Source organism: Triticum dicoccoides, chromosome 3A, assembly GCF_002162155.2.
Source record: "Triticum dicoccoides isolate Atlit2015 ecotype Zavitan chromosome 3A, WEW_v2.0, whole genome shotgun sequence".
NCBI classification, from domain to species: Eukaryota; Viridiplantae; Streptophyta; class Magnoliopsida; order Poales; family Poaceae; genus Triticum; species Triticum dicoccoides.
Window position 1 is genome coordinate 54,438,875 of NC_041384.1, and position 12,475 is coordinate 54,451,349.

Genomic DNA, 12,475 nt, shown 5'->3' on the forward strand with positions numbered 1-12,475 from the left:
AGAATTGAGCCACTCGAGGTTTTCCACGTGGAGATGGTCAAGGCATTGGATCACCCGTATCACGTACGCGGCCCCAACACGGTGATTTGGGAGGAGCTGCGCGCGCTGAATCAATTAGCGGGGCAAATCTCGCGGCGATGGCGATCGATTAGGAATGAGATCACGGTGCCATGGCGCAATTGAGAGAAGCAAGTCAAGATCCCGTGATTTCGTGGCTCGGCCGAGGCATGTGATCGATCCTGCCTTCAGATTGGTATGCATGCGACGCGATCAAATCGGGGATCATTTCCATCTTCCTTGATAATCTGGCGCCAAAACCTTTTTGGGTTTCCCGCCGTGCTCCATGGCCTTTGATGTCGGCGTGCTATATATATATATATATACATATATATATATGCCCGTATGCATGTCCAATTGTCAAGTACCACGGCGTGGTCTCCCTCTCCGGACAAGTCACGGCGCCTCTTCTGCCTCGCTACGTCTCTCCCGACGACATGCCCCTCCCCTCCGACTCCGACGACGATGAGAGCCGTGACTACGACGTGGTAGTCATCAGCGACTCCGACTCCGACGACGGCGACACGGTCATCCACGATGGCGCCTCGTACGCCAAGGCCGTGTCCGGCGGCACCGACCCCAACAACGCCCCCGACCGCGGCGGCGGCGACAATGATGACGGCGGTGCCGATTCCGACGAAGGTGACGGCGGGCATCTGGTGCGAGGCGCAGGACCGCGCACGACTGCTGGGCCCTCGAGGATGAGCGCCGGCTCGTGGTGCCGCCGGCGCCCTTTGATCCGCCGTGGCGAGTTCACCTCAGGGAACGCGCCCGCGCCCGAACTGACGACGGGTGGTAGACCAGGCGCAGGCACAGGGTGGTGCTTCAGTTTAATCCTGCTCGTTACTCTTTTCCTTTTTGCAGGTTTTCTTTTCTTGATTTCCTGATGTAATCGCCTGAAGAATAAATGTTATCAGTAGTACTTATGTTCCCAGCCGTCGCTTGAATTATCAAACTGCCTTCTTTGGTGGTATAAACTGCAAATTCAGACGAACAGAGAGAACCGACCGAGCAATTGATCTTCTCTATTTCAGACCATTCACACATATGCCATGTCGATGTTTCGATCTTACCAAAGGTCCGTTTTCAGTGGAGACCGGAGACGATGGGCACAATATATCACGAAAATCTAGTCTGATTTAAAATATATATTTTTCCAATACAGTAGTTATTCGTTTTTCTTTATAGTTTAATAAAGAATTATTATACTAAGACTGTCTAAGACGCATCTAAATGTGTTATTGCACATCTAAGTGATTCAATCGAACTACTCCTGAAAAGGTAAAGAAAAATGAAAATGTATGCATGAATCTCCACGTAAAATCAATGACATACGACTTAGATGTGCAATACTTATGGCACATCATAGATGTGTTTTAGCAAAACTGCATTAAGTTTTTATAACAAAAGGACAAAATCAAAAAGTTTAGCAATCAATAAATTCAAAGATTTTTCTTCTATTATTTTACTTTAAGACAAATTCCTAATTGTATGAATTGTGTAATCTCCCATCATGGAGATTGGTAATCGACTTGAAGCAATTTGATTGTAGTTTAACTCATGACGATCATAGGTAGAAAGTTCATAATCTTCAGGTTGTTAGACAGTACTCAACACAATTGCCACAAAATATAGAAACTCCAAAATCAATACTATAATTAAGCAATTGTTTTCTTTTAATATCCTTTTCAAATCTCCAATCCACAACGGGTAGATGCACCAGGCTCTATTGCCAAAGAGGTGGATATTTGGGCTTGAGGGATCAATATTGTCAAATTCAATGGGTGACAGAATTTATTTTGTAAGAATTAACAAGAATACCTGATGCGCATTCAAAAAAAAAGGAAGACGGCGATGCGATGCAGATACTCACCTCTACACCCAGAAGTTGAGTATAATAACAACTCTACAACAATAAGTGGCAATAGGCCAACATTCACCAACATGTTGTAAACTGTCCTCAAAAGGAAAGAAAAACACTGCGTTCATGCTCTAGATTAAGTTACATCCGAGACACCAACGTCCAGTTCTTTAGTCTGCTTATTAAGGTTTAGTCGAACCCTGGTACTTCCCCGGGCATCGGAGCAAGCTCGTTCCTCTCAAACCTTCCCTCGTCAAAGAAGGTCGCGTGCACTATGCGTCCGCCAAAGTAGCGCCCTTCCAGTTCAACCAACGCCTTGGTCGAGTCTTCTGTCCTCTCGAACAGCACAAAGATCCTCACTGCTTCGTCCGCGGGGAAGTTTGCCTGGGTGATCTCGAATATCAGCACGCGTAACACAGCCCCAAACTTGGAGCATTCCGAGGCAATCTCGTCTTCCAGCTCGTCGTCAACCTCGCCCGGACCAATCTGCACATGTTTCATGGTGACGATTAACATGTTGCACTAGACAAGAACTCACACCTTAACCAGAAATAAATCATGTACATGTATTATGAAGCAACATAAAAAAATTATGGTATCATCACTATATCCCAGCATAAGGCCCCAGTTTAAGCAGTCAAAAACAAACATACAGTCAAACAACACACTAGATCAGTGGGCAAACCCTGATCCCACAGAAGACAACTCTTCATCATGTATGATCAAATACCACTTGACAGATAAAACTATAACTAATCAGAAAACTCACAAAGCCGAATGCATTCTGTGATAAAAAAAACCTAACCTGTTTGACCTATACTTTTGTATCACAACCCTCAGTGGTCAAAACCGGGTAACACCATTGTAGTACCCAAATTCAACAGATTCATCAGGTTCTATGCCCATCGAGTATTCAAGATTATACTAATAAAATAAGCAGTACTGTTTTCCAGAAGTACGCCTTCCAGAATAACACAACATTCAAGTTTAATGATTATATTGCAGAGCTCATATAAACCCACTGGTAGAGAACCAATCATACGCTGAACTTTCTTCACATGGAATTGGACCTTAAGTTCACGTTTTCTATTGAACTAAAAAGCAACCAGCTTATATTGAATAAGCCAACAGCAACCTGTAAAGACTAAAATTCTTAGCTGCCTATTAACCAAAATTACCATGCATAAGCTGTCTTTGCTATACAGTGGTTAGATTTGGAAGCTAATGCAGTCAGCAAACTATTTAGTTGCGATTTTGCACTACCTTGTCCACCCCAAGTTCTCTAATAGATATACAAATTACAATTAGCACAAATAGATTCTCAAACTCTATATATTGCTAATCACCCTTCATAATTTTAAGTCTTTACAGTTCATGTGTGTATCAGTATCATCTGAAAATAGATCAAACAATAACCTGTGCACTTCAACCATAACAGAAACAAAAATTTCTGAAATACATATGCTACCTGATACCTGTCTATGTGTTTACTGGACATGCTACTGCAAATTATCACATATCAGTCAGCACCAACAAGGCAATTATGTCACATTAACTACTAATTTCATTTTGCTAGATGGTATTAGGCTACCAGCACACGAGTAGAGACAATGCTAAAAACTATATGCTCAGAATTGGATGATGATATTCTAGAATAGCCGCTGTCTATGTATGAGAAACCAGTAATAATGATAATAAATCAACAACAGCAGCAGATGTAAGGTTGGCGGTTGCTAAGGTGATATCTAAATTACACAACCAACGAACTTCAGCTTAGATATTCGCATAACAGCATAATACATGTCAGCATATATAAACACACAAGGAAGCATTTTGCAACTCGGTGCCTAAGAGGGGAAAACAGGCATAACACATGAACCACTACTTCATCCTTGTTCATGCAAACCTGAAAATGCTGACAAAATGTGGTACTCTTATTACGCAGAAGTCATGGGAAAATATTTACCATATTGCGCAGAAGCACTACTCTGGTGGGCTGGCCTTCAAAGTTGGCTGATCTGGGCCTCCTGGAACTGCTCTCATCGACAATAACCCCTGCCCTCCGGTCGGTCTTCCTAGCAACCAGAGGCGCTGTGATTCCCTGCTCCTGCTTGCCAAGCCCCTGGCCTTCCTTCCACCCCATCTTGGCCATCATTCTCTGGGCAGCGGTCATCTGGCCGCCAGCGCCCAGGCCCAATCCAGAGGAGGAGGAGCCTGGGATGGAGAAGCCACTGGCATCGCCGTGGGGCGGAGACGAGGCCCTCTGAGGAGTAGCGCCGCCGCCAGCGCCGCTCATGGCGGCCCTCCTCTTCCAGGCCTCCTCGCCGGATATGTTGAGGGAGGAGGCCCTGGACTGCTCCTCGCGGAGGCGGGCCTCGGCCTCCCTCAGCTCGCGCTCCCTCTCCCTCTCCTGGTCCTCGCGGCGCCTCCGGTCGAGCTCCTTCTTCATCTCGGCGTCCTTGGCCCGCTTGAGCTTCTCCTTGCGGTAGTCCTCGTAGTCGTTGGGCCTGGCGGGGTCGTACTCCTCGAGCACGGTGGACTGCACGGCGACGAGGGCGGGGTGGAAGGAGGCCGCGGTGGTGGTGGTGGTGGTGGCGGAGGCGAGGGGGAGGGGGTGCGGCGGCTGCGCGGCGCTGGGCTTGGGAGCGGCGGGGCGGGGGTGCTGGTTCCTGAGGAGGGACGTGGGAGGGGCGAAGGTCGCGGAGGGCTTGCGGAGGGTCGGCGGCGCCATCTTGGTGGCGCTCGACCAGACGGAGGCCGTCGGCTTGTCGTCGTCGCCGGCCGCCGAGGTGGGCGGCGGGAGGTCGCCGTACAGTCCGCCCAGCATCTTCGACAAAGCAGAGGCCGCACCGGCGGTGGAAATTAAGTCGTCGGGTGGTTGATTCTACCGGAATCAGAGGAACAAGGTGGATGTAGCAACCCACCTCACGATCCGAGAGGCAAACCCTAACCCTAATCGAGTCCACTGGAGCGGATCTCGGTCGGAGCAGGGAGGAAGAAGAAGACTCGCACTATCTTCTCGACTCTCGAGGGAGACAGCCGGCCTTCTCTTGTATGGGCCGAGGCTGTTCGATTGGGCCATTATCAACGTTTTCTCTCTTATTAAGCCCTTTGTCCCAGATTCTAAAAAAAAAAGCCCTTTATCCCTAGTCAAGAAATAATACCATTCCCACAAAAAAGAAAAGTCAATAAATAATACCATTCCCTAAAAAAGCCAAGAAATAATACCCTTATACTTCCTCAAAACAATCAATTTACCAAAAGAACCTACTAGTATTAATTTTCTAAATGTTAACAATCCGACATTAGCTTAGAGGCGTTTTTTTGAGCGAATGTGATGTGACACGTTCACGAATCTCAAAGCAAGACACGTGGCAATTTGAGCGAATACATCTAGGATGATAAGTTATGTTTTTAAAAGCATGGCCATTTGTCACCGATTATCTTCGACGTAAGCATGACAAAAAAAATATAGTAGCATGGTCAATTTCTGAATAAATTGGAAATTTCCTTTTTAGGCTAGCAATTCTCCATGTTGCATCATGAAAAATCCTCGAAAACCCATGACAATTACTCTGTTGCAGCATGGCAAATTCCTCGCAATATTTTTGCTAGTGTGGCAATTTTTTCTTTACAAGATAGCAATCTTTGTACAAAATAGCATGACAAGCATATCTATTTCAGCAAAACAACTCTCTGAGCGTTTATTGGGAGTGGTTTTTTGATGATACGCTCTCAGATTGCAGCATTCGCTCGGAATAATAGTTTGCTAGGGTGACCTCGTGAACATGAACATAACATTGAGGTCCATTAATTTAGAAAAAATATAAAATCTTTTTTTCACTTTCAGAAAAACAAAGCATTTTTCTTTTCACTTCTAGAAAAACGTAACATTGCGTACGCGACAACCAGGCTCTTTGTATTATTCTTCTATATTGAATACACTGCAATCGATTACAGATTGATTTATACACATCATCCATTCCTCTCTTTTTTTCGACGCCATAAACAGTTGCTCGAGAATTCATAAATAACTTAATCATCATGATTATTGTACAACAGGAACAATGACAGCATCAAACATTGTGGAATCCTTTTTCTTTACTTTCCCTTTCAACCGCTGATTCTTCTACTACTGTTTTCAGGTATTACCATTCTCATATGTACAATTTATCCTGAAAAACAAGAAATGCAAAATTCTGTCAATCATCTGCAGCCAACTCCAGAGGCAGAGATATTTATATACCTAACCTCGCAACAGAAAATCCTGGAGATGCTTAGGGCTGCTGCTCCGACGCCGTCCTCCTTTGGAGGTCAAATTTATGGTTGAATATAGTTATGGAATTTTTTCTAAGGGGAAACATGAATTCTTCAATTTCCTTTATTTTTTTCATCACTCTGAACCTCCTTTTAGTAACTGCACAAGAACAAAGCTCAAAACCCCAACCATGTAGTGGATGATGCTCATGTCCACAAGGAACTCATCAAATATCCAATGCAATCATGTCAGAACATACCTTGTACTGGTACTTCTTCCTCAGCCTGACAGCCAGGCGCACGCATCTTTTTACATTGATTTTCAGTATATTGTCGTTGAACATCTGAAGACAAATGGACCAGCTCAGTTCCAAGGAAAATGAAGAGTACATGTATACAGATGCAGTTGCAGTAGATCTAAACTTGACGAAATCGACATGCCATAATCCATCCAATTTCAGCTTGAGAGCAACTTATATACACATATCATACTAAATATAGAATGACTAGCAGCTGTCCTAACTTGCAAATGTTAACCTGTCAAAACTGAAATGTGCAATCCTAACCATAAACTGGAATGCACAAAGTCTGCCACAATTTTTTTTTACTACTAGTTATTTCATGGGCCCAAGGCTTTAAATAACATGAAAAAAGACAGTGACTGGAGATTCGAAACGAGAAAGTAGTGACCGAACTTGCCTTGATAGCATCATCTATTGAGTGAGTATCTCTAATAATCTTGTGTCGATTGATTATCAAGATTGCTGCTACACAGAATATAGGCAGTTCGTCGTCTCCATTCTTTGTCAAGACATTTGTACTCAAATGAGGCATATGTTGATGCCTTGCCCAGATAGTGGCACCTGACAAGCCACACAGGGGATTTCTTGTACTAGATTTCACTCCAGGGTTGCAAGACACGCGGATTTCACCATTTCTACGATGGGATCTCCTACTTTTGGATTTTCTTCTCGTGTACTTGTTCACCCGGGACTCTTCTTTGACCTCACATGAAAAATCATTCTTCACATCCAGTAGCAATGGTTCTAGGCAGTTTGCTTCCAAATTCCTAATTGCATCTTCGTCAAAATCAGCAGCCCACATCATCTGAAGACAGAAAGCACAATTAATTAACCGAACAAGACTATACTATGAAGAGCCTTTAAAATATAATTGTTGATTTATGTGGGTACTTCCCCGTGGTTAGTGTAATGCCAAATAAAAAAATAGTTAGTAGATTCTGCAATGCATGTACACTAACTTAACCATCTTGTCACAATCAACTATTTCAAAGATTTCTCATATAAATTTTGTGGAACACTAGCGACTAAATATCCAAGAAAAAAATCTCTATACGAACTAGGAACCGTCCAAACTAAATCACAAATATCTTTGAAGTGCCTGACAGACCTCCCACATGCTCAGCGACTCCTCAAAAGATAGCTCTCGACGAAAAAGCACTAGCAGCATCCGGAAAGCAAAATGGAGGCTTTCCGCACCAATTGCTGATAAATGCTCAAATAATTCCGTATCGGTCAATTCCATGATCTTCCACAATGCTTCCAACTGCTTCATAACTCCTGTCGGTCCCTCGAGCTGGAAATTTTCACGCTGAGATGCAACAAAATTTATATCATGCATTAAGTCACGCAAAATACCAACCTAACATATGCCAGTATAGTTTGACATAGATGCAAATTACCATCCTTCTCAGTAACATCTCAAAACACCAAAAGGCATCTGCATCATCCTCGTATAGAACAACAAAAGGGGAAAGCAGATCGCTCATACCTACAATCAACTTGTACCATTTAGGCAGTTTAAATAATTGAAGCAAAATGATGTAATGCTCCATTGACAAGCAAACCTTGACAGTATCCAGTGGAAGGATCAACCCATGCATAAACTGCAAGTATATCTGACATTCTCGCCATATTTCTTGATTCTCCATAGAAATCAAGATGGCTATCTGTTCTGACAACATCGACCACTGCATAAGCCATTTTTGGCAATTAGAACACAATATGACAATAATAAGAGGCCTTTGTAGTTGTGTGGTGTGAGGGGGAAAGAACAGGCATACCAATTCTATGCAGTGTCCATAGCCACTCGGCGACTCTGTCTTTGTTTGCGACTGGACTGTCGGATTTGGTTCCGTCAACAAAATCTGCTTCTGGCGCATCAGATATCTTCAAAGAATCTACTATTTCCCTGTTGTAGCCAATGTCATCTAACCATCTATCCTGTTTGAACGCATCAGAGTGAAAGATGGCTGAGTCGCTGTTGCTAGCCCGAAACAGATCACTGGAATTGGACTCCATAATGAGATCTATGTTATTATTGATTTGGAAGCTGTGCATGCGTTCGTCACGTTGTCTTAACCTATCTTCAGGAACTGAGAAACTACAAAGACTTTCGTCAACCCCATTGACATCCCCACCATCATTTGCGAACAAGTTTGTACCAGGCAGGGAGGGATACTCCATGAATGTCTCACTGTCATATCTTGGTTCACCCATGTCATTGTAATCCCCAGAATCTGACAAGCAACTATTCACCACTGTGGAGGACACCATAAATTTGGATGAATTATATACAGGGCTATCATTATGTGTGTTGAAACCAGCTACTTCAGCTGATTTGCTACAGCTTTGTGACTGTGGTGCTCCACCAGAGTCATAATTTAAGTTGGAGTTTTCTACTGTACTGCCAGGTGCATTTTCTGAGTCTCGTTGACTTGTGCTGACTTCTTCTCTACTGTCATTTTCTTTTGGCATAGTCCTGACATCCATCAGCTTTGAGCCAACAGCATACGCAAGCTCACCTGTACCAATGCTTGGGTGCATACTCTTGCATTGCCTAACTAAACATTGATATCTCTCCCTTCATAGAAATAGAAAAAAAATCACTAGGTTAGATGCTTCTGAAAATGCTCTACAGCTCACATGTGTAAAACTATAAGAGGGAAAACATCACAGTAAATTGCAAAAGTAGGAATTTGATCACCCTGCTTGCAACATAGGAATACATAACAAATGCAAAACACAAAATATAAAACATTCCAGCCTCCTAGGTATTAAGAAATATTACTATATAACCAACCAGGGTATAATGTTTGAATGAAAAATCATGTAGAGATACCATATAGATTGAAACTAGGATCCTTGTAGCACTACTAGGAATGGATAACCATTGGTCAATAATGGTTCAGACTTTCAGTTGTTATACATTGGTGGCTCAATAACTGCACATTCAGTTGTTATATACTGGTGGGCGTGAAGCAAGAAAATTAGCTATATTCACCCAAGCTACCTATTCATGTCACTTCGATTCTACATATTTCATTTACCTACTCTCCAGTGTACGCACAAAATATCTTGAGTCATCAAGGGAATGAAGGGCCTAATAGAAGTGCGGAATACAAGGTTAAACCACAAAACTGCAGGTGAGGTGGACTACCAAAGAAAATCCAGTTATCAAGCCAATCATGCTTGTCTCAGCGCTGCGTAAGCGCAAAAGCAGTCAGGGTAGATAACCGGAGGCCACCCCTTGCCCAATTATGACAGTGGCCAGCTATTCTGGGTTTCTGGCAGTCCATCGCTTTATCTGTGCATCCATGGTGAGGAGCTCGGTTGTCACCATGACTGGGTGGTATTAGTCCCTTGGGACTTAAGGGTCTTTGCAACATGGGTGATAGGCTCCTAGATGGCACTGCTGCCCCTCATTGCATACCGCAAGTATGCTCCCGCCAACGGGCTTCCGCCCACTCCCTTCCTGGGTGGCTGTCTCTAGTTCTGCAGCATTGCCTTGCCCCGCCTGTGTTTCACTTCTATTCCCACTTTTTCCCCTTCTCAGCTATCTGTTTCTCCCTCTGTCCTTCTGTTCCCCGCTGTTTTCACTGTTCTTTTATTTCCCCCCGCCGCCTCTGTCTGTGATCCACTGCTATGATCTCCCCAGCCTGCTATGCCTATGCTCTACTGCTATGATCTCCCCAGCCTGCTATGCCTATGCTCTACTGCTATGATCTCCCCAACCTCCTCTGCGTTTGCTCCACTGCCATGATATCCCCAACCTTCTCTAGCTTTATTCTACTGCTAGGATCTCCCCACCTGCTTATCTGCTTTTATCTACTATATAGAAGTGTAGAAGTAGAACTACTTCTCTCCCTAATTGGTGTTGACCTCTCTAATCTATTGTTCAAGACAGCTATTTATGGCCACCTTATGCCACCCAAGGAACAGTCAGGTAACATGATTGCCTAGTCCGCCATGAAAGCCATGGAGCCAATTACATCAAATGCTTTCAAATGAAGGCTGGTTTTAATGCTTCATATGTACTAGAAGATAACAAGGAAAGGATGTGGAGATTTAGCTACAACGGTTCCAATTTCAGTATAATGCATAGATGACCAAATCGAAGCTTGCTACAGCCTATTATTCAAGATAATAAAATGGAAAACAATCACGTTTCTAAACATAAGGTAGCATCGTATGGAAAACAGAAAAAAGGGATCAAACCTTCGAGCGGCTCTTAGTTTCCTCCTATACTCTGTTGTGCTACTTAAGGCATAGCACCCAAGAAGAAACTCCCAAACTTCTGCTCGAATAGAGGGATCCATGCCCTGCACATCAATAATAGAGGTAAATGGTTGCTTTAAGAGCAGAAAACCAATGTGTTCTGTGCTTAAATTATTAACAGTTGTAGGCAGTCCATTTGGTTATTTATGAAAAAAAATCCTACTACACAAAGATTAATAGCAGTGCATCACAGGAGTTGCTTTGAAGGAACATGATTCTTTTTCCCCATTGTTTACATCAAAGGACAGCACTAGCCCAAGAAAGTAATCTGATTCATTCATCTCATGGTGTAAATTTAACAATCAGCTAGAGTAATCAGATCGGCATTTAAGGGAAAATTACTACAATGAGCATAGTTAATCTAAATTTCTGATAAGGAGATGAATGGTGCATCTAATGTCAAATGAACTGTCTAAGGTGCGGTCAACGTATGAAGTAACTGATATTTCCTGGGTTCTGATACAGAATACAGCTTTAATATAATTTTCCTGGGGCATAATAAAGCATCGCAACACGATTTCTTATCATGCATTGAAGGTGATGCCTGAAGGCTCGTAAAAGGAATAACAGACATGTCTACAAGGAGATGAAAACTAAGTCTTTGAAGCACTAAAGGAATACTACGAGTCCACTCACCCCTAAGACAATGAACTTGAGGGCCTTACGGAAGCCGATGACCTTTCCGTCGGTGTCGAAACACGCGTTCCATTTCTCTGGCCTGAGCATTTTGCCCCCCTGTAGAATCGCAGATAGAGTTAGAAAGAAAGAATGCAAAACATGACTACATGAGTCGTGGCAAAAAAGCTGAATATGAATCAAGCTGCGCACAGCTGACAATGCCATAGAGACTCTGGTTCTGGTGCGGTAGCCGGTAGGTATCGATACAGAGTCTATGCAGTATGCTGTGTGCTTGCGCCGACTGCAAAGAAGAGTGCCTAAGCTATATTTAGAGGAGTGGCGATGCTTAGCATTGACAATGAGGATTGGTCATCCTGACGGCATTGGCGTACAGGCGACAGGGAGATGTGTAGTTGAAGGAGGAGGCGGAAGGGGACCTTGAGGTAGTAGGGGTCCGGGTTGAGGCCGCAGGGCTCGCGGACGAGGGAGCCGAAGCTGCGCTGCAGGTTGCCGCACATGATCCATGACTTGATGTAGTCCCCTCCCCCGCCCGCGCCTGAGACCGCCCCGCCGTTCCCGGTGCTGCGCCTGTGCGGCTGGGACATGGATCCTCCGCCCCCTTCCCCTCCTCCCCTCCTCTGTACGGCGGCGCGGCAGGGGCGAGGGGAATCCGGATCTCCGGCGCGCGCGAATCGCAAGAATCGCCGACCTTGCTGCCTGCTGGAGCAGAGTCGAGTCGAGTCGACGGCTCAGCTCCCCTCCGCCCCGCCCCGCTCCTGGCCTTAGGCAATGGATGGAGTGGGTAGGGTTCTCTCTGGGTCTCGTCGGCGAGTCAGGGATCCGCCGCCTGTGGCTGGCTTTCTTTTCCGGCTTGGTCTCCGTCCGTCGGTCTCGGGCTCTCGGCGCCGCGGTTGCTTGGCTCGAGGAGTCGTGGGTGGGAGAGGGGAGGGGGAGAGGGGGTGGAAGCAACGAACCAACCTAACTGCAACTGCTCATCATTCGTCTCCTCTCCTCTTCTCACTCGCTTCCTCGCTTTCCTACCTTGTCTACGTGCCAACGACCCAAGAAAATGAGTGCCACCAAGAACAAAAAATGGAAACTGAAT

At 44.7% G+C, this 12,475-nt stretch overlaps 1 protein-coding gene across 1 annotated transcript; it reads right to left on the reverse strand.

The window, feature by feature from the left end:
- Nucleotides 1-1,833: 1,833 nt before the first annotated feature.
- On the reverse strand, nt 1,834-12,370 carry LOC119271911. The gene is made up of 11 exons (XM_037553552.1): nt 11,808-12,370; nt 11,389-11,487; nt 10,693-10,796; nt 8,259-9,058; nt 8,043-8,165; nt 7,878-7,966; nt 7,586-7,786; nt 6,875-7,282; nt 6,436-6,519; nt 3,885-4,802; nt 1,834-2,404 (listed from the first exon to the last, which is right to left on the reverse strand). Exons 1-11 carry the CDS (start codon nt 11,973-11,975, stop codon nt 2,108-2,110), a joined length of 3,291 nt encoding a protein of 1,096 aa, XP_037409449.1. The 5' UTR covers nt 11,976-12,370; the 3' UTR covers nt 1,834-2,107.
- Between the last annotated feature and the right edge of the window lie 105 nt (nt 12,371-12,475).